A 22522-nucleotide genomic window follows, 5' to 3' on the forward strand; every position below is an offset into this window, starting at 1 on the left:
TCGACCTGGTAGACTCAGTCCAGGCAGGTCCAGTCCCCCCCTCCCAGACCGAGCCAAGCGTCCCTGCATAAGTCCCAGGATTCAAACAGCCAACTCATGCAACGAGCCCAGGACCCGGCACTAGCGCACAGCTGCCTCCCAAACAGATCAAGCCAAATGACTGTCTCACCCATTCTTGAGGGTTAGACTTTTAAAGCACACTTATTTTACTGTGTGTGTGTGAGTGCAGGGCCCTTTGTGTCAGAACATGTGTGGAAGATATTTCTCTCCTACCATAGGGGTCCTGGGGATGGAGCTTAGGTCATGAGGCTTGCAAAGCAAGTGCTTTTACCTGCTGAGCCTTCCTTCTGGACCATGAAGAGCTAAAAAAAAACCCCAAAACCAATATGAACACAGAAAGGAAAGAGTCTGACTACACTCAACTGTATTAAGGCATCCCTTTTCACCAAAAAGTCCCATAAACAGAGCTGGAATGTCCTCAAATGGAAGAAGGCGTGCACTTGCTTATTTTCAACTTATACAAACATGAATCCATGAAGAACCCCTATGAATCAACAGAAATCCTATAAGCCAAGAGAAGATGGGCAGAAGACCAGCAGCTCACAGAAGTGGAAACTATTTCCTGTATGCCTTTGACAAGCTGCTTGTACAGGGAGGCATCTGTCCACAGCCTCCTCCCTTGGTGCCTGCTGCAGCCTATGCTGACCATCCCACCCTCCCTGGTCTCCTCTTGCTGTCTACTAAACGTTGGCCTGTTGCTCTAACGATTATGTCCTGCTCGAACTCTTCTTTGTGTAGACTTTATCTTCCCTGCGTTTTGGCTCCTTCCTTCAGGTTAAAAATTGTTAAAAATTTCCTCCCACTCCCCTTGGGCTAGAGAGATGACTCAATGGTTTAAGAGCACTGGCTGCTCTTCCAGAGGACCTGGGTTCAATTCCCAGCACCCACAAGGCAGCTCACAACTGTCTATAACTCCAGTTCCAGGATACCAAAACACCGTCATACAGACATACATACAGGCAAAATACCAAATCACATAAGTAATAAAAAAACACATTTTTAAATAATAATAATAATAATAATAATAATAATAATAATAATAATAATAAACTCCTCCCCAAATTAAAGAAACAGACTTCATTTGGACGCCCCTCTTTCATTCGGAGTTTACTCACTTAGGCTTATGAATGAACTCAACTACGCTTGAATGAGGACAGGCTACAAAGCAACTAAGGGCGAGCTTTCTCTGAAGTCCAGTTGAAAGGACTGTATTGCTATCACGCCACATGACCACTTGTAAGTGTTTAGACTTTCAGAGGGAGAGAGATGCTAGGATGGGCGAGCAGGAGTATGCAGGTTTTGGAAACACAAAAGGTCACTGAGATACTTGCCTTGTCTGCAGGTGTCAACCTGGCCCAGGGCTTGTCGGCCCGGCGGTCATAGTCGGGAGAATCCGTGACCTCTACATACTCATTAAATCGCAAGATCCTTCGGGCTTGTAGCTCTGCCACAGAAGGTCTTAGGCTGAGCTGCAGGAGGGTAGGAGGGAAAGGCAGAGTTCAGTTACACGTGTATAGCCTCTAGGCGGCAAGTTTTCTGTCTGGAACACTTCAAAGTTAAGGTCACTTTCAGGTATTAAAAGAAAAGCAACGGCATCTTGGGAATTTGTAATGAGACCTAGAAAGCAGCGTGCCCTCATTTCCAGACCAGAAAATCATCACTGCTAGCTAGGTCAGCCTTTGGCAACCGTCTGTATTGTGCGATTCCCCACAACATGCCTGGCGCCCAGACTAAGGCTTGCCTGGCATCTCTGACACAGGAACACACGGTGGCAAAGGCCCACCAGTAATACAGCTCGAGGATGGTTATCGTGGTGGCTGACAGACTGAGACAGAAACTCTGAAACTCCTAGAAAAGTGGAGAGGAGTGTCTGCTTCTGGCTTTCCTGGCATATATGTAGAAATGCGGTGTTCTCAGCAGCAGTGCCTCAAAGAAGGGCGGAGCTACAGTGTGGCCTTCCTGGGGAGAAGGACACAGGTCCTGCATTGTCCACCCACAGCCAGAACAGCTGACAGGCAGATGAAGGAGGCTTCCTGGAGAACAGTCCTTGCAATCTTTCTGTCCCATTCAAATTTATCATCATATCTAATGTGGCTAGCCCTGGGGGTGTCTTTGATTTACAAGCACCAAGAATAAGGCTGGAATAATCCTATATGTGAAAGAAACCCAGACCTACCTTGGAATGCTTTTTGCTGTGAGCACCCCAGCCAGCCCTCAACAATGTGAGTCAGGCCACATGCTCGACTATGGGGTCATAGGTTAGTCATCCTGCTCTCTTCCAGGTATGGAAGATATATCTTTAGATTTATAATGAAATATAAATTCTGATCATCCTTAATTTTTCCAAAGGCTATTATTTTTTTTTTAAACACAGAAACCGAAAGTCGTGGCCTTGGAATCAGGTTTGTGTTTTTGTAAGTAAGTGGAAACAATGGCCTGAGTTCTAGAGATAAGCCATTTGTCAATTTGGGTAACACTGTGGTCAAATTCACCCCATGAATTAGTTACCCAGGTCTGCTGCAGAACAGTGACAAGCCATTAATAATCACAAAATACTTATTTAGTATTTCCAAGACTAAATGGAAACTGTGAGTATTTTTGAATCTCATTAAAGACATAAAAATATACTAAAATGCTAATGTTGGCTCTCTAAATGGAAGATTTGCATATGTCATTTTCCTTCTTGTATTTAAACCTTTGAAAATTAAAATACACATTGTCATAATCAGTAAATGCAATGTACACACTGTTATTTTTTTTCAAAATGAACATAGCATGCAAAGAGAAAAATAACTGATTTTTATGCATTATTGATTTGAATGCCTTGGATCATACTATGACCTAATAGGAGCGCTCATCCCTAAACATCCCAGTCACATGTAAAGAGCAGGCTTGTAGCTAACAAAATAAACTGTATCACAGAACACACATGCTCAATAGCAGTAATAACATCATCACCTTCCGGCTGAGTCTCCGTTTCAGTTCCATTTTTGCTTCTTGCTCCTCTTCTTCGTTCTTTTCTGTTTATTAGGGGAGGAAGGCATAAGTACAGTTATTAGTGATGATCGTGTGATAAGAAAAGTCTATCAGGAACATTTGCCCAGCTCTGGCATATGCTGAGAAGCCATCACCTTAGAAATGTATCAAAGGATTTTGCAGAAAGAGTGATCATACACATGTAATACGTGTGCACGTATGCAAGGATTCTTCTTTATGGAACTGGCTGATTTTCTTCACTGATTTTAAACCTCATTGCTTCCTGATTTCTTGTTCTATGCCCATACTATTGCTGACCACCTCATGGTCTTAGAAACACAATATACCAGAATTCAGATAAAAATCTACTTCTGGATCTGATCTTCATGTGAAAACTCCAAGGCACATTAAAAGAACAAATTAGAACCATCCCATGCACGTCCAAGCTGCTGACTTCCATTCAAACCCAACCAAAATATTTGACTTGTCTTCCTATGTTTCCATAGAAGCAAAATGTAAGCATTCCTTGGGACTTGGCTTTTAAACCAATGTTCTGAATGGGGTCAAGATGTACTGTGGGTGGAAATTATTTATTTTCTTGTGAGTTTAACTTTCCAAAGTCGTCTTTTTCTCTGGTGCTTCATCAAGTAGTGCAATTTCATGCAGTCCAACAGATGGGATTGAAAAAAAAAAAGTTCAGAATTCTTAAAGAAACAGACAGCCTTCGGGATTTATGGGATGCCTATTTGCAAAGCTTCTGTCTGTTTCTTCCTGTATCTCATCTGCGTTAAGTAAGGCATTGGTTTTACTTTAGAGCAGGATATGTACAATACTTATATTCTAAAGAGTCTAGTGTAGTCTTCAGAATCAACTAAGTCTTCAGAAAAATTCTCTTTTATGAAAAAGTTTTATTTTTTAATCTCTCTCTCTATATATAGTGTAGTATAATATAGGTCAGAGGTCAGAGGACCTTGACTGTCATCATCTGGGGCTACCCACGTTGGTTTTTAAGACAGTGTTTCTCACTAGGACCTGAGGGGTAATGACGAGGCTGCGGTGTCTGGCCAGACACCAGAGAGCCCCAAGAACCCAGATGCCTCTGCCTCACCAGCGCTGACACGGTTAAGTGTGCCCCGTCACATCCAGCTTTTTAAGGGGGTGCTGGGGACAGAACCTGGGTCCTCATGCCTGTGCAGCAAGCACTTTACTGACTGAGCAATTCACCTAACTCCAAACTGTATTTCTTATAAAAATTCAAATGGACTTTTCTCCACTAAGGTTACTGGCTTCAAGAGTAAAAAGTTAGTCTTGAGTATATGCAGAACCTACAGGTATTTGCTTATTGAGCAGGCTGTATTCTCTATACATGTTTTGTTTTTTCTTCTCTGGACATAATGACTTTTCTGTTTTCTTCTGAAATACATTTTCTAATTTCCATGTGAAGAGGATGATCCGTGTAGTTATATATAGTGACACAAACCGAAATCACCCTCAGTCAAGAGACACTTCAAGTCCCTGCATCACATGGATTTGGTTATAACTTGGATTTTTTTTTTTTATTATGAATGGACCGTAAGCTTGGGTGACTGCTTCACAGAAACATGTCTTTCTACACTGTTAAAGTGTATCCAAAGGGCCAATTACTTAATGTGAATTGAACGAAGCTTGTGAACGGTCTATTATACATATTACACAAATTCCAAACTTGTTGGTAATGTAATTCAAATCAGAGCTTTACAAGGCAAGAACTGTGATGAAACAATAGGAAATAATATAATCCTTAAGTATAATTTTAGTCACTTCTTCCTATATGCCTACCATGCTTCACTTTTTCTTTCTTTGTTTTTTAAAGCTATTTTTTTAAAAAAATGAAATTAATTTATTTTATCTTATGAGTGTTTTCCCTTCACTTGTGTTTGCACAATGTGTGTGCTTGGTGTCCACGGAGGTCAGGAGAGGGCACTGGATGTCCTGGACCTGAAGCTGCAGATGGTTGTGAACTGACACGTGAATGATGGGAATTGAACCCAGGTCTTCTGCAAGAGCAGCCAGTGCCCTCGACTGCTAGGCCACCTCTCCAGCTGCCCAAGCCCTATGCTTCATTTCTTAAAGGCATTTTCAAAGACAAAAAAAAAAAAACAAAAAAAAAAAACAAAGGTTTTTCACTACTTATGTAAAATGTCCTTTCTTTAAAGGGAATATTAGTTTTACCCTTTTAAGGATGTTGTACAACAAAGTGACAGTGACGTTTAAGAAAGGAAGAGCAGATTAGGAAGCTTAAGTAAACAGGGTTTTACTATCTGGGAACTCTTCCCTGACACTAGGCACTAACTGGCCTTTAACATTTCCCATGTTTGAAGTGATACTTTTAAAGAGGATGAGGGATGGAGGGGAGCTGCCATGGGGTAACTTCTGAGTCTTTGCAGAATGGCACAGGGACAAGGCGACATCTTGATATTGGTACTTAAATATTCACCGAGATGTTCATTTAGGGTACATCCCCTTCACTTTTTGATTAATTAGAGGACTGACTGTACAATACGACGTAAACTGTTTGGGGTACTGGGGTGGGCTGAAGGGTTTTCATGAAGGACGTGACAGAACTCTTGGTCAGTGTCTTGCATCAGAGCGGAAGGGCGTCACTTCAGACAGCCACAGGGAAGCGTCTGAATAAACACTCCATCAATACATGTGCTTTCAAGGCAGCGGGCACTGCAGAAACCTGACTGCCTAGCCAGGGTGGCCCCCGCATGGTGTGAGGGAGAGAAGAGGGAAAAGAGAGCAAGAGCAGCGACCAGAACCGAAGTGCACCCCTGAACCATCGATTTGTGTGCAATGACCTGGGCCTCACCCCACATGTTCTTCCTGGTTTCCTTTATCTGTTTGCCGCTTGACACGTTTCCATGTGAGTGGGTTTTTGTTTTGTTTTAGCTCTTAAACATCTATCTATCTATCTATCTATCTATCTATCTATCTATCTATCATCTATCTATTTATCTATCTATCTATTTATTTATCCATCTATTTATCCATCCATCTATTTATTTATTTATTTATTTATTTATTTATTTATTTATTTATTTATTTATTTATTTATGTTCACAAGCACACTGCCACAGCACGCATGTGGAGAGAAGAAAATTTGTAGAAGTGGATTCATGTAGATTCATGTGGGGCCTGGGGATTGTACTCAAGTTGTCAGACTTGGTGCCAGAGTCTTAACCTGCTGAGCCATCTCACTGGCCCCATGGATGTATTTTCAACAAACGAAAATACATTTGTAAACTTTTGAAACATATATATATATATTCATGCAGATATATGTTAGTGAACATAAGTCAATGGATGGGTAGTATATGATAAAGATGTCAATAGTAGAATGTGGATGGCAGACACATGGTTAATTAGTTGCTGTCCATAAAATTCCTTCAATTTTTTTTATAGATTTAAAATTTTTCATAGTTAATTGTTGAAGAAAAAGATTCAGAACCCAGTGGCCTGGGTCTTTCCCCACCCCTCTCTGGATGGAAAACACAGCTGGAAAGACACAGCTGCACACAGGAGCTTTGCATCCTTTCTCAGGCTCCATATGGAAAAGATGTCCTGTCCATATCCCTTTTCCTGATCAGCCAGAGGCAGGAAAAGATACCTCTACGTATGTTCTCGATTTTAAGGGACTGGTTTGAAAACGAATAATCAAGTACAAATATAGTTTATATGTTATATAACATAATATGTACTTATACATATTATATAGTTTATATGTTACACAATATAAATGCAGTTAAAGAAAACCACTCTAACTAACATAGGGAAGAAAGCAAGTGTGGGGTATAAGGGACATGGAGCTAAGACATCAAGTTTGTCCCATGTCCTCACAGAACAGCTACTGGCATTTCCTGCCATCTCAGTCACAGTTACTAAAGGGGTGGTGGGTTTTGATTAGAGAACTATTGAATACTTTATGCTTTCAATCGGTTTCCTAGGCCCCAAGAAATGGTCGATGTGACCTTAAAAATCATACTGTCACAGATAGTTTTCTGGTGTCTTTATTTTGATACTGCTGCTGCCTTTGAACAAAACCTTGAGATGAAATAAACAAGCAAAAAGAGGAAAAAGTATGGAGGAATGCAGAAGGGGAATGAATGAAGTGTTTGTGGGCTAAGTCCCTGCGATGCTCACTGGAAAGAACACTACCCACCTATCCCCAACCCGCCACTGCCCCCAGCTCAGCCTGCTTCCCTTGGCCCATGTCAGGAGATCAGGAGCCAGTTAGCAGCCTCTCTAGACTGGAAATAGGACCTCCAGTGTCCAGAATCAACATGAACTTAGAAGGAAGTAAAAGAGGGCTGGAGTCAAGTCTGAAGTTGACTTTGGGGCTTCACTCTTTCCCGAACCTCCAGGAAAACAGAGGGTGCAGAAGCCAATACAGCACTTAAGATCAACATGCAATAAATTTCCGGATCCATGAAAGAGTTCCTCAAATAACTAAACTCCAGTGTGGCTTGGCACATCAGTCCCAAAGGACAGGATTACCAGAACTTGCAAGGCCTTCTTTTCGAAGTATTTCATCAGACATCCAAGAAGACATACCCTCTGTACTTGTAGGAGCTTGCATTCCTCCTAGAGCTTAAACTTGAACTTAGCGAGTATGTCCTGGGAACTCCTCAACACTTTTGACACCTTAGGGTTTTGTTTTCATGTCAACATTAGATGTTGCTCAGGTAAAAATGCTTAGGTTGTAGCTATCACCTCTTTGTCTTTCCAAGTGGCATTTCTGCATATTAGCAGGCACTTTGATGGGTGCTATTCAACTTCTACTCACAAATAGCCAGAAAAAGCACAGCGGGGGAGACACGCTACAGACTGGGTGGTTGGTCCTCCTTGCACTGGTAAATGCTCATTGTTGGGTTGTTTCAGTTACGGCAAAAGCCCTATAAATATGCTACAAAAATCTTTTTTTTTTTTCCTTTACAGAAGATAATAACTCATGTTAAAGCATGGGGTCATCCAGCAGGCTGACTGTACTCTGCTGGCTTGGTTGAAAAGGATGTCCCCATGCCAATGGCTCACTACTACTGCAGTCTGCCCCAAGGGCTGATCGTCCCTGTCTTTTGGTATTTCATACACTAAAAAGCTCCTCTGGAACTAGGCTAAGCTCTAGGAGTACAGCTCGGCTTGCTTTTTCACTCACTGAGGCTAGCGGCCTCCCCGAGAATGGTAGGACAAACTGCGTTTCTAGTGGGATCTCCCACACTTTGCCACCAGAAGTCAGAATGGAAAAATCAAGTGGGAAATGAATGGAGAAGTCTTTAAGGCTCAAGAAACCACAAAGAATTCAAGAAAGAAGAAGAGCTATCACAACAATGGAAAATGAAATGCCTTGAGAAATCCTCTAACCATCATTTTAAACTGGGACTTTTGTCCAACCTAGCAACAAACTGTATTATTCATAACAATATAGGAATGTTTGATTGATTTTCTTGTGGATTCTTTCTTTGGCAGTTATTTGAAAGTAGACTAGAGCATTTGCTTTAATATTTGGGCAAAAGAACACATGGGATAAATTTCATTTTTCTCAGAAATAATTGCTATGGCCAGGACTCCACTTTAGGGAATATCAGTCTTAAAGTCATAAAATGAAATATGAAAACCAAGAAATTCTTTTTTTAAATATGTAAACGTCTATGAATATATATGACATACATGGGCCATTCCAGTCAGTTGTGAATCATGTTTCCCTCCTGATGGATGGGTTGTCCCTGGGGTACCTTGTTGTTGATCACCTGAGGGATCATGCTATACCAACACATACTCACGTTTTAAGATGTTTCTTTGCTCTAATTCCTCTGTTGTTGGCCTCTGGCTGAGTCTTCTACAATGACAAGATGATATGCTACAGTTTACAAAATGAATACATCTTATGTTAAAGTGAGGTCCATTTGGCAGAAGATACTAATGAACCAGCAAAGCTAGCCATTGTTATATCTTGAGAAATAAAAACAATTTTTTAAGCCTGTAAAATAAATGTCTCCTTCCTGTTTGTAGACTACTGAATGTGGCTTAGACTTCCACGTGTCTCTGCTTCTCCACCCATCCTTGGAAGACAGGCATCTGACTTTTTGTCTGGGCAAATGCCTACAGATCATAGCTTCCTTAGCTAGGTGTGGGATGCGACTGACTTCTTGCAAGGGGACATGAGCAGAGTGAGCTTTGTTAAGTTGTTTGCCCCCCACCTCAATACAGATAAGTGTGCAGTCCCTGCCAGTCCCTGCTCCCCATTTCTTTCTTGCACAGGCTACACTTGAACATGGTATTATAAGCCTGCTTTGATCTTGAAGATAAGATTCCCCAGGGCCATAAGAAATGCACAAAACAGGAGTCGGGGTGTTAGGTCTATGAGGAGAAGAGGAGGAGAAATTTCCCATCATGCTGGGTGGTCCAGCTTCCTCTGACTGTCTGGTATGAAAGAAATCAACATACATTGCTTGAACTCCGGTATTCCTGACATGTTACAGCAGCTGAGCTGATAGCTTGCTTATAATTAATGTACAGGGTACTGGGGCCTCAAATCTGCTGCTGCCGCAAAGTTCACGCCAATGTATGAGTTGCTCAATCTATGCTGCTCAGGGTTTGAAGGGAAAGCCTGCATCAGGCACTGCAAGTGAATATATTCCATACAACGTTATCTTAAGCTATGCGGCCCCTTTCTTCCCTGCTGTTGAGATAAGCCAGGCTCACCAGGATTAGTAGTTAACTGCTTTACAAGAGACCAGGAACTCTTAGAAACTCCTTATAACTTTGTTCTTGGTCTTCTTTACGTGATTAATTTGTTGTTCGTTGCTGTGAAAGATTGCCTCAGGATGGAGGCCGAATTTGTGTAAGTTAAGATGAATATACATATAGTTACTAGACACAGCCAACTCTAAATGTTGGGACCACAACCAACTAGTTATCCTTCAAATGTTTTCCCAAATTTTCATTGAAGTTAGATCTCCATTGGGACCACTCTGAAATTAAGGTGAGGGGCTGAGTCCACAAAAGGCTCCAGGGAGCAATGGTACCCTATGCAGCTGGATTCTGTGTCATGACTACACCGTGTGCTACGTGTATGTGCTGTCCATGGTCTACAGTTTGTCCCAAGTGTGCTAGCTCTCTCTTCCTGAAGGAACTTCCTTCTTCTGGAATGCTTTCTTTTCCTTTCCTACCTTCTAAAATCCTACAGTTGATTAACATGGGACCTTGACGGTTGGCTGGCATTAAGAGTGAAAGCCTCTGGGTTTTTTAGCCCCACAGGAGAGTATCAAACAGCCCTTGTATCATACTAGATGCTTAAAGTGTTGGGAATCCTCAAAACAATTCAGCAAGGCAAGGGCCAGCTCCCACCTTGCAGACAAAGAAAGGGAGATGAACTGACTTGCTTAAATTAAAACATGAGCAAACGCTGGGGTCAAGATCCGCTCCAATCTCACTTGACTTAAACTGTGTTATCTACGCTTGAACCGTGTGAGCTGTTCACTGGCATAAGGTGTGCTGTGTTCACTGAAAGCAACTCTTTAACATTTATATCTTACTAAGAACAAACACTACTATATTAAAAAATTTTAAAGCTATAGATCATGTCTGTACTCACAAAGATATTAAATATTTTATGGGTAGCATTTGAATACTAGTTCATAAAAGATAGAGGTGGTCCCCCAGGTGGATGTTTAGGACTGAAATGGAGACATCTCCACCCATTCTAATCTATGCTCACACTTCTGTTCTTCCCGTGGAAGCCTGAGCATTATCTCCAATAAATCCCTGATGAAACTGACAGAGGACTGATGTTCAGTGACAGTATGCTACACTGCTATTTTTTCCCCCTTTTCTCTATCACTGTCCTGGTTTTGTCTACTTGGTTCATTCTTGGTTTGTTTTAACTTGTTGTTTGCTATCCACAGGCTTATAACATATATCTTTATAAAAAGTCCTTCAAATAAATCATTGTAGATCCTTCCCCCCATTCATATGTTCCCCAAATGGAATTATTATGCAAAGAAATACCTTTATAGATATTTTTATCACAGTGCTAAACTGCTTCAAAAATACTGATCAAGAACAATGTATGCTCTTTCCCCATAAACTCAGGTTTCGTTTTTAATTGTGCTTTGCTGGTTCAATTAGTGTATACAATTAAAGACAAAAGCAAACATTTCATTTTACTAGGTTCTTGATGTGATACAAGTAGTAAGAGCTTTAAATATAAGAACTGTTTTATCAATGGCATCAAGCAATGGCTATCTTCTGTCTTGTTTTAGATATATTTTTTGCCAGTAGTTTTTTTTTCAGTTCTAAATAAGGCCACATTCCATTCATTCATTCATTCATTCATTCATTCATTCATTCGTTGTTCATTTGAAGTGCTAAGGATCAAACCTAGGGTCTTATTTTTGCTAAGCAATTCCTCTACGTCTGGGCTCCACCCTAGCCCAGACACTCTGACTATGCCAAGTCTTCTCTCACTATTGAGTCTATCATTCACACCCTTAAGCATCTTTGAAACATGCCTTCAAGGGTCTTTCATTGCATCTCAGTGAATTAGCTTGGATCTTTCTTTAGCTCACATAGGAAGAAATGGCATTTGTCTGGTTTCCTTTCATAAACCTGAAACATCCTCAATGCTCTGATTCTGTAAAATGCAGCTACTTTCCTTCAAACTTCACACTAGGAGTACATCTGGTCAACCTGCCTGATGAGTTTTCCTCACTGATACAAATGTTTACTCTCTCTCTCCTTTCTAAATTCATTCCATCCATCGTGGCTGTCTGGACGGGAAGTGTTTGGAGCCTCAACTGTTAAATAAACAGTTGGCTATATTAAAAGGGCTGTTGAAAATACTGTGACTGCTATCTCTCCCACTTGTAATATTCTCCCGTTCTGTGCCAATGTCTGTATTACTATGATGACAGTGTTACCATGATGCTCACGTTCATTGATTAACCTCAGATATTTGGACTTGCAGAAGTTACGATGTAGCAGATTTATCTTTCTCAGAGTTTTCTAGGCATATGAATAGGAATAATAACAATATTTTGTTCCTATAATGTATAGCTTTCTTCCATTACAAGTAACTATGACTAGACATTTAGTATGAAAAGAGGAGGGAAACTGCTCATTTAAAAAATGATTTTAGGTTTTTTCTAGGTACTAATGTATTTAACATAATTTATAAAAACCTTTAATTCTGGCTTGTCTCAGGTTTTTGTAAGATAATACAATTTTTACCTAGGAGCTGAGGATGGAGCCCAGGCTCACGCTTGCACAACAAATGCTTTACTAAGTGAGCGATTATCCTGGCACAGTGCTCACTTTTTAAAAATCCTTTACGATGATAAACTATACTAATATTCTTTGCATTTAAGGGAGCTTACCCTATTTTGCTATCATTTTATATGCATTATTTTTCAATGATTAAAAATTTTCACAACAAAGCATAAACAAAGGCAATAAAATAATAAAACACATTTGTCACATGTTTGCATGTATGTGGTGTAGAAGAGATGGAATAAAAGAAATCCATCATAGATGAACAGTGATCCTAACTTGCTTCTGTTATAAAGAAACGGTACAGTTTCCAGAAAGTCCCTTTATCTCTTGAGGCCTCAGGGGCTCCTGCTTTTACTCATTAAGAAGACTAATTTGACATGAAGTTCCTTTGACTTCTGCTAGCTCTTTCCTGAGGCAGGAAATGGCCCAGGCTTAGGGCTGAGGTGAACACACTCCAGTGAGAAGGAGATCATTGGCAAAGTACTCAGGACTTCTTTTTGAGTCCTAGAGGGAGTTGCTGGAGCTGGTGACAGCACACCCCTTGGCCTCCTCCTGGATTCCTTAGGGAGGTGAGCCTTCCCTTCTGATAGGAGCCCCAGGTGCTATTCCTGAAAGTCTCCCTTTTAGCAGAGAAGGGCCTTGGAGATTCTCTCCCTATGGAGAACAGCAATACTCCCTGGCAGCCCTAGTCCGAACCTCCTCCTGCTTCTAAGCAAGGGCAGCAGCTTCCTCCCATCTTCATATCCTGATCTGGTTCTCTTCTCCTAGTGATAGACCTTGGTTGGTGTGCAGAGTGAGAGAAATCAGCAGAAACCAGTGACACTTGCGTGTGCTCAAGCTGGTATCAGAAACAGTTCTGTCCTAGGAACGAACTGCTATTCAAAATCCATGTTCAATGGACTTCTGAAGTCACTCGTGGCAAAAAACAGAAGGCCTATAGCACACATGGGCAGCAGGGAGCGAGGAGTGATGCCTGATGGCCCACTCATCCCAAGCTAAAGGGTGGTGTTTGGACAGAGTGCTATGCTTACTTGACCAGGACAAGGCTAGGCCAGTGAGCTTGGTATTTCTCCAGTCTCACAGCCCACATGATGGAACCTCACACTTTTCATGTAAATCTCAGTAAGTCCTCAGATTAGAACAGAGACTGGGCAAGTTGCGGACTGCAAGCCAGATCCCCTGTGCTACCCCTTTTGGTAAATGCATTTTATGGACGCAGTCTCGTGTTCATTTGTTTATATGTTATTTACATCTTCTGTTATGCAACGGCACAGTTGAATAACTCCAACAGAGACCAGCCGGCCATCAAAGTCTGAGAATTCATAACTGATCTTTTTTTTTTTTTTTTTTTTTTTTTTTTTTTTAAAGTCTGTTTACCTCTGAGCTACACGTTCTGGAGATCTCAAAGCTACTGGCTAACTGACCAGAGGGCAAATCCTTTGAGTGGCTGGTTTATCATCTGAGACCAAATTTATAAGACTGGATTGGACAGGAGCCCCTGAACCTGGTGAATTCACCAAGACCCCAGGCAGAAAGGAGACTTTGGGATGACTACAATCAGTCACTCCTGCACTCACACTGCCAGCAAGTACCTGACTAGCTTGGTCCCGATCTGCTGTCTTATTTCCTGTCTTTCTTCTTCAGATGTTCGCTGCAGGATGTTTTTATCCTCCAGTTCTTTTTTGGATGGTCTGTTGCCAAGTTTTATGGCAAGAGTGTCCCTTCGTCGTATCTTACTTGCCAAAGCACCTGAAGATTGAAAGAGGGCAGAAATACAGGTACATCAGTTTTTACCCTACCAGGGCTTTGGTTACATGTGGCTGGACTTTAACAGGACCTGAGCCAAATTCTTTACTTGCGTGCAAGAGGGGAAACTTAATCAGTCAAAAGCGGGGGAGGGATTTTTGAGTTGGAGATAATTCATTTTGAAAAAGAACTGAAGTATTTTTTTTTTAATGTTCTGAAAAAAAAAAAAAAGCCGTACAAGCTTGGAAGTATCACCTCATCATCTGGACGGAGATAGTTGAGGTTTATTCTGCTGATTTGGTGGATCATGGAAATCAGTGATTGCACAACTCTTTTGCTTTCTTTTCAAGTCAAAAGCTTATCCTCGCTCTTTATTCTGTACAGTTAATCCTTGTCATCCCCTTCCCCCGAGCCAGGCGTCATGCTGGCAAGGAGCCTACCCTATATACAAATGCTTTAACTCTTAGTTACCCAGGCATCCTTAAACTCCCAGCAGGCAGTAGCTATCAGATGGATGCTACAGAGAGGAAATCTAATACATTTCTATTGAATCACTAATATACTAATAACTTTTAATCATCTATAAATTCAATCCCACAGTGAATTCCTCCTACATCACGCTCCTCCTAAGTTTAAAACAACAACAACATTGTAACAGCACACTCCAGTCATCTAATTAGACACAGTCCATGGCCTTCATTCCCCTTTGGGATCCTTCCTTTCTAGAAGACATCCTATCTTTGCAATGGTGGACGAGTGAGCATTTTTAATTCCAAAAAAGTGTTTGTCATTCATGACTCACTCCCCTCTCCTCTCTCTTTAAGCCACAGCAGACAATGAGTGAAATTTTCTAACACTTCCAGCAGGCCAAGGAACCCCCACCGTTGCCCATGACACCCTTTTTTTCAAGAACATACCTGGAGGGATGGCCACCTTTGACTTGCATAGAAAGAAAAAAACAAAACAAAACCTCTGTTCTTAGAAAGCTTAGATTGTTGGTATCAAGACAAATATTTAGTCTAACTCATTTGTCAAAGGTGTGACAATCTATGTCGTATCCTCTTCTGAAAATAGCTGTCATCATGAGCTAAACTTCGGGGACAGGCACACTTTTTTTTTTCAGTACTGGGAATTGAACCTACGGAATTATACTATCCTCCATGCCTGTTTTTACACTTAAGCTTGAGACATGGTCTCATGAAGTTGCCCAGGCTAGCCCTGAACTCGCTCTGTACCCAAGGCTTGCTTTGAACTTGCTATGGTCTTGCCCCAACCTCCCTCCCATGTTGCTAGGGTTAGAGGCTTGCCACCAGTTTTAGCTAGGACAGCCGTATTTCTAATTTGAGAGAAGGTGAGGGAGGAGAAGGTTGGGTGGTGGCGGCTGACAAGGCTTTTGTGCTGCACAGGAGGTGGCCCTCTGTACCCCACCGACTCCTCTACTCCTTAGAAAACTTCTTACTTTCTCCACTGCCGTCATCATCATCATCCTCTTCCTCCTCATCATCAGTGTACAAGATGGGTCCATCTGAGTCAGAGTCGTTGGATTGGTACTCTCTTGGGGCCTCATCCTCCGAGGCACTGAAGGATTCTGAAGAGTCTCCCATCTGCCCAAGAGGTCCAGCTTTCCCCAGCTCATCTTTGGTTGTAAAACTATTAAGGGGAAAAAAAAAAGTAGAGGGTAACATGAAGTGCAGAGCAATCCTCATGAATAACAACACTACACAAAGCATGCTAGTGTCATGAACTACCTTCACGCCAGGGATGGGAGAAATGCAATCCCCAGAACCCACATGACAGAAAACACAGCTGTGGCAATGCTTGTTCATAACCTCAGTGCGCGCGCGCGCACGCGCACACACACACACACACACAATCACAACGATAATGAGTGAGAAGCTCCATGGTCCTTGACTCTGTCTGCACTTCTTATTGGCTCTCCAAGTCTAAACCTAACTCTCAGCTCCTCCACGAAGGTCTCTGGATCATTCAGTGGACTTCCTTACCCCACTCCTCCGCTCTCACAGCCACCCACTGCGGAGCTTAGCACCCTGACTTGTCTGCCTTCTGCTCCTACGACACCTTTGACTAACAGGATTCAGTGTTCTACCTCCCAGCACCCAGAAGGATGTCACCCAGGAAAGCGCACCTCTTACTAATTTAGAATAAGACTGCCTCTTACAGGACTAGAGGAACACCCAAGATGCAGAGTGTTGGAAGCTTCAGAAGAAAGGTAATATCCTGGGGGAGGGGCAATATCGCTTTGTCATTCAGATGGGTAAAGGTCTCTACGATCCTCACCCATTTTCCAAGACTAAAGTAGAATATGCATGGGACGACTAAAACATTTAATTTAAAAAAATAGCGTATTCATTACTGTCAGATTAGGAAGACCACCCCCACCCCAAATACATTCTGATATAAATAGATGAATTCACATTTGGTGTTTTCACAGACAAAAAAAAAAAAAATGAAAAATGAAAAACCAACCCCCAACCTTCCCCCAAGACAAACAACAACAATACAACCAGGAAATGTTTTGACTGACGCACACAGGCAAACTTCACTAGTAGAACAAAAGGCATTTAGAGCCAATTTTGTGGTTATAAACCCAGGCACTTCCAAGAATCTCCATTTTTCTTTTCTTTTCTTAGAAAGAACCCAAAAGCCTATGTTGTTTTCAAAGGGGCATATGAAATCTCCGAGTGTGTGTGTGTGTGTTCACTAATTTTGAATGTCTTCCTCTATCATTCTTAGTTTTTGAGATATGTACTGTCATTAACCCTGGAACTTAACATTCCAGCTAGACTGACTGGCCAGCAAGCTCCTGGGATCTGCCTGTCGCTGCTGCCTTCCTATTCCCAGCACTGGTGTCCCATATGTGGACCTCCAGGCCTTGTTTTTATGTGGGTACTAGCGCTGAGTTAGGGTCTTTTTACCCACGTTACCTGAGCCGTCTCTCTAGTCCCTGAAATAGCATTTTTAATTATGTGACATATACATAACTGTAGTGGGTAGCCATTCCACCTTTGATCTGGAAGTTCCAACACCCATTGAGGCTTTGGTAACTGTCATGCCTACGAGGTGGGGCCGAGAGAGGACGCTGAAGACCCGAGATCCGGATGCGCCGGCTCTCTTGGTTCCTGGACCCTGGACACTGGAGGTAGACCGAGCAGAGTTCTCCAGAGAACACCGCCGGACTGTGCTACACATTTCCCTGACCCTGTAAACTATCCCTTCACTTGTAAGTTACCCCATAAAATAAACCTCCCTTTTAACTACATGGAGTGACCTTAATAATTTCACCAATACATAACCCCAAATTTCCCATCTCAATAATTTTTAAGGTATTAGATACATTCATCTTGTTGTACCTATGACTGTACCTATGGTATTAGGTACATTCATCTTGTATAATTATCATCATGCATCTCCAGAACCTGTTCATCTCTCTAAACTGAAGCTCTGTCCCCATCAACTAATAATTCCCCACACCTCCTATCCCTCAGAAACCACCATTCCACTCTCTGTGTCTATGATGCTATTTTATGAACCTCATAGAAGGATAATTATACAAACCTCTGGGTTTACTTATTGCATTTAATGCAATGTCAAGGACATCCACGTCATAACAGTGTCAGAATGTCCTTCCTGTTGAGGGCTGGATGATATGATATTGTGTGCATATGCCACATCTTGTTTACTCATTTACCAGTCAATACCCAGTTGGGCTGTTTCTGTCTTTTGGTTACTGTATATTCACTCTATATACACTGGTGTACAAATTACTTCTCCACTTTGAATTCTTTGAACTACAGGCACAGAAGGAGAATTTCTGAATCATATGGTAATTCTATGTTCACTTTTTGGGAGATAACACAGAATGAAGTGTCACTGTAAATAAGAGAAGATTTATTTTTTATAGACAACTTTTCCATAGTCTAGATTATTAGTTGATTGCTGCAGAAAGCTATTCTATTTTGAGGAGACTGTCACTATGGGCAACTACAGTATGTTTAAAGGTTTGTCAATTAATAATAGCTTCTGCATACAGCAGAACGAGGTACTTCAGGGCTCAATCCTGTTACTCATGTCATTAGTCACTAATCTATTACACTAATTATTTTAATTTTGCCATTGGTATAGTATTTTGCAGTTTGCAGGGTTCAGCAACATTTATTTACAACTCATAACTATTTAAAACCATAATATGGTTAGAGAATTTACAGCATGGGTCCAAGAAAGGCTGTAAGTAAGTAGCCCACCCAACCTGGTCAGTGTAGTGTGGGATCCAGCCTGAGACAGCTAGTCTACTTACTAAATGTTATATTATATGATTATTATAATTAGTTAATATTAACTCTGCTCCACCTCTGCATTGGTCAGCTCACACCTCAACCCTTATGGTTCCTGAGAACACTGGACAACATTGAACATTACATAAATCTTTGTGGAGGGGACTCCACAAGTCATTTTTAAATATGACCTCAAATGGGTTGAATTTTTTCTGCCCTGCATTACAGAGACGTCTGTGTTATGGATAGAGCTGTAAATGCATAAAAGTCTACTAAACAGCAGCCTGTAAGATAGGAAGAAAGGGAGGTATTTTTATATACAACCACCAGCCCTATTTCAAGTTTTGATATTTGTACCCCAAACAGAAGGCTTTTCATACTATGACAGAGTTTTCACACATTGGGTGACTAAATATAACCAAGGGAAAGTTCTAAGGAAAGCAAGTGAGTGAGAGCCAAAAACTCTAATTCAAAATTCCACTTGAAAGAGGGAGAGAGTTTGGGAGAAAATCTGAGACACTACATTTTCCAGGCTCATTAAGTCAAGGGCACATCCAAACTACCCCTGAAGAATGCATCATAATGTCACTTTTTAAATTTTTAAAATATACTAAGAAGAAAATGGGTTCTTCTAGGAAACTTTGAGAGTTACCCTAGCCGATGGAAGTATATGATCCATGCCTCAATGTCGAATGAGACCCAAGCTTACTCCCTGTACTTACGGCATCGCTGGAAATGGAAAGCTTATGTTTATTTCTTTATTTAAACATTCTCCCTGTGTCTGGGATAACTAAGACATTAAGTTCCTAGTATAAAGTGTGGCACTTAGCACAGTCAATACAGTCTCTAAATGATCATGGAAATGAACTGGGATTCAGGTTGTCTATGGATATGATCTCTCTGGACACTTACAGCTACCCCAAAGTCGCCTTTCTCTTCAAAATATCAAAACCAGATCTATATACCGCATCCACTTTCCAAAATGAAGATCTTGTCTTAAGCACATATTTCCTGAGCACACTGGTCAATATTTTGATCAAACTAAACTATTTGGAACTAGCTTGTTTTGCTCACATGTATGCCCTTGGTGCTTACTTATGGCATATGCCCAGCACAGAGCAAACAAACCCCACCAGTTACACCCTGCAAAAGAACACATTCGAGGTGCAGGTTGGAAGTAACAGCAGTGCTACGCAAAGCTGCAACTACAGGAAGGTGTTCTGCGTGCTTAAACAGTAAGGACACTGCTGGGAGGATCTGGATGTGTCCCTTGGAATTCAAGTCTCGAGGACTTCATCTTCCATGCCCTGGCACTGGAAGGCAAGGCCTCCTGAGGGCAAAAGCCATAATGAATAGATGAACTCCTTTCCAGAAAGAGCTCTTGGGACAGAGGTGGCTGTTTTGCTCTCTTGGCCCGGCCACCTTCTGAAGCGAGAACTTTCTCATTAAATGCTGGCGTTTGATATAGAATTCTCAGCCTCTAGAGTTTTGAGTCAATATATGCACATTCATTATAAATTATCCTCTCTCGGGTAGTCCATGACAGCATCACCAAACAGACCAATCAAGATAGCCTATCACAGTCGGTGATTGCACATTGCTAGGCAATGGTGGCACATGCCTTTCATCCCAGCACTCAGGAGGCAGAGGCTGGCGGATCTCTGTGAGTTCAAGGTCAGCCTGGTCTACAGAGCTAGTTTCAGGACAACTAGGGTAACATAAAGAAACTCCGTTTCAGAAAAACCAAACCAAACCAAACAACAAACATAGCATATCATTATCTCAATGTCTTCTGCCTGTTATAGCTTTTACTAAAATGTCAGGCAAATGATTTGTAATTTGATATTTATTTCTCACCCCTTGCTTTTCCTTCAAGTGATACTTCTCCAAATGATAAAAACAAGAAACCAATGAACTGTTAGAGAAAAAAAAAAAAGAGCAGAAGTTGATGCAATTATTTTGGAAGACAGAAAATTGTCCCCGGCCTGGGGTTTGGTGTGGAGTGCTAGCTTTGGCCTCTTACTCGGCCATGGCTAACCTGGCAATGCCTCTAAAGCAAACTATTCGAACTCTCTCAGCTGCAGGGGTTTAAATAAAAAAAAATAGATCTATAAAGTAGAGATATTCAAGAGAAAGCTTACATGAATTAAATGATACCGGACAGTGCTTGGCTCTCCACATTGATCAAGTAATCAATGAATGAAGGGTGATACTATCAACAACTAAACAATTTTAAAAGTGTCTTGATCAAAGCCAACCTAATTAATGTACTGAGCACTTTTAAGTGCTTAACATGACAAATTTTTGAAATGGATCCTAGTAAATGACTCAAAGATTGAAAATAATTTTTAGAAACAGAAAATGGGTTCGACTTGCGAGCTGAGTCTTCCCTAGGCAGAACTGATGACTGCATCTATTACAGACTCTGCTAGTTTGCTCCACATACCTGTGGGGCAGGAGGTCTAATCTGTCTAACTCAACTTTAAGAGCGTATTTATAGGATGTCTGAGTGGCATAGGTAAAGGACGTTAAAGATCCTAATAAGCTCTAGGTTTCTGGATTGGGCAGCAGGACAATGACGGGCCAGTAGCCCATAAAGTGCAAGAGCACGTCCTTTGGTGCCTTTTATTTTGTTATTTTCTTGAACAAAACTAAGATGACGGGGCCTCTTTTAGAATCTATGGAATCCATCGTCAGAGGCCTCTCACCTTCGCCATTGACGTAGGCTGACCTTGGCTCACTTTCTCACTGTCATATGACAATCCAGTGAGCATACACTGACAGCCCACAGTGCACTGGACTCTATGCCGGTTGCTAGGAACATAGAGGTAAATAAAACATGCTGTTTACTTCTACCTTATATGTAGGAAAACTTTTCTAAGTAAAGTAGTTCCTACCAGTCTGTCAACAAGCGTTAGAAGACATCACAGAAGAAATTAGATTCAGTGGAGAATTGGAGAGAAAGGGGTCATTCTAGTCTTGGTATGAGGAGATGCAGAATTTTAGAGTTCTTTACTGCTGGTTTTACTTTTCCTGAGGAAGACAGCTAGGTTCAGTGAGATGAAGCTGAGTAAGCAGAGATGAGTGATCTGGGACCAAACGATAAAGGTTGAAAACAAGTACCAGAGGGAAAAGGAAGGAAGATGTCTAGGTAGAAGACAAAGGATGATGAGCCATGCCAACAGAGGCTCTAAACATCCTTGGAAGGCATAGAGCTGAAGTATATTTGTTAGCATCATCACTGTGATTTCCCACACAGCCTATAGGAACTCCACAATTAGACTATGGGCGTGTTTATCTAACATCCAGCAGGTTTAATACAGACAGGAGCAGACTATATTCTTTACTCCAAGAAAATACTCTAGTGGCCTGTGAAACTTAGAACATAGGGTCTGTGTTCCAACTTACCATTGTGCCTGTTCTCTGGTACCACTTGAGCCAGCGCTGTTCGCCTGCTCTTCAGTCCAAGGGAGCTGACTTGGGTCTAAGGCAGAGCCAGGCAGGGTAGGTCCATCACTGACCGGGACCATGGGAGTGTCCAAGGCAACAATGCACTGATCCTCAAGGGGCAGAGGAAGGACGGGTGGGGAAGGCAGTGGTGCCACGGGAGGTGGAAGGACAGTAGCCTTGGATTTGCCCGTGGCCTGCTCCTCAGCTCCAGCAACAGTCTCCTCTTGTGTGAGACTCTCTATCCCGGTGTCTGAGGGTTCTCCTTTAAGACTCGATGCGTCCGCGGTGGTGGTGTCTGAGGAGAGTTGGGAGGCCGCCGGCTGCTTGCCAATTTTCTTCTTGCCCTTTGCCGTGCCCACGACACCCGTTTTGCTAGCAACTGGCTCCTTGGACACTTGGGAACGAGAGGAGGTGGAGGAGGCAGATGCTGAAGCAGATGCTTTAGAGCCAGCTGTTTTCTTCGGGTGAGAAGAACCAGCTAAAACAGAGAGATTTTTGTATTTAAAATCAGAGAACGCAATCCTCTTTAAGTGACCAAGTTGCATTTGCCAATGATATTTAAAATGCTCCCTTTAAAATACATCGAATCAATGAATGTTAAGAAAATGGGTCAATAATGACGATGGTCTTGTTTTCTGTCCCCTCCAGGTCTCTCATGCGAGAAGGAACACGTGACATTCAAATAAAAC

General features: G+C 41.7%; 1 protein-coding gene across 6 annotated transcripts in view; it reads right to left on the bottom strand.

Annotated features, from left to right (window-relative positions):
* Phactr2 (phosphatase and actin regulator 2) overlaps positions 1-22522 on the bottom strand; it is a 265333-nt gene that overhangs the window by 22867 nt on the left and 219944 nt on the right. For 4 of the 6 annotated variants that reach the window (XM_037200465.1, XM_037200467.1, XM_037200468.1 and 1 more), the window contains 6 exons: positions 21792-22311; positions 15551-15741; positions 13938-14094; positions 8856-8932; positions 3019-3080; positions 1392-1529 (listed from right to left, as the gene is read on the bottom strand). In XM_037200465.1, the coding sequence (XP_037056360.1) occupies positions 1392-1529; positions 3019-3080; positions 8856-8932; positions 13938-14094; positions 15551-15741; positions 21792-22311 (1145 nt within the window). The remainder of the gene's footprint in view (positions 1-1391; positions 1530-3018; positions 3081-8855; positions 8933-13937; positions 14095-15550; positions 15742-21791; positions 22312-22522) is intronic. The other 2 variants (XM_037200469.1, XM_037200466.1) reach the window with 1 other exon arrangement.

This window comes from Peromyscus leucopus, chromosome 8a, assembly GCF_004664715.2.
Source record: "Peromyscus leucopus breed LL Stock chromosome 8a, UCI_PerLeu_2.1, whole genome shotgun sequence".
Lineage (NCBI taxonomy): Eukaryota > Metazoa > Chordata > Mammalia > Rodentia > Cricetidae > Peromyscus > Peromyscus leucopus.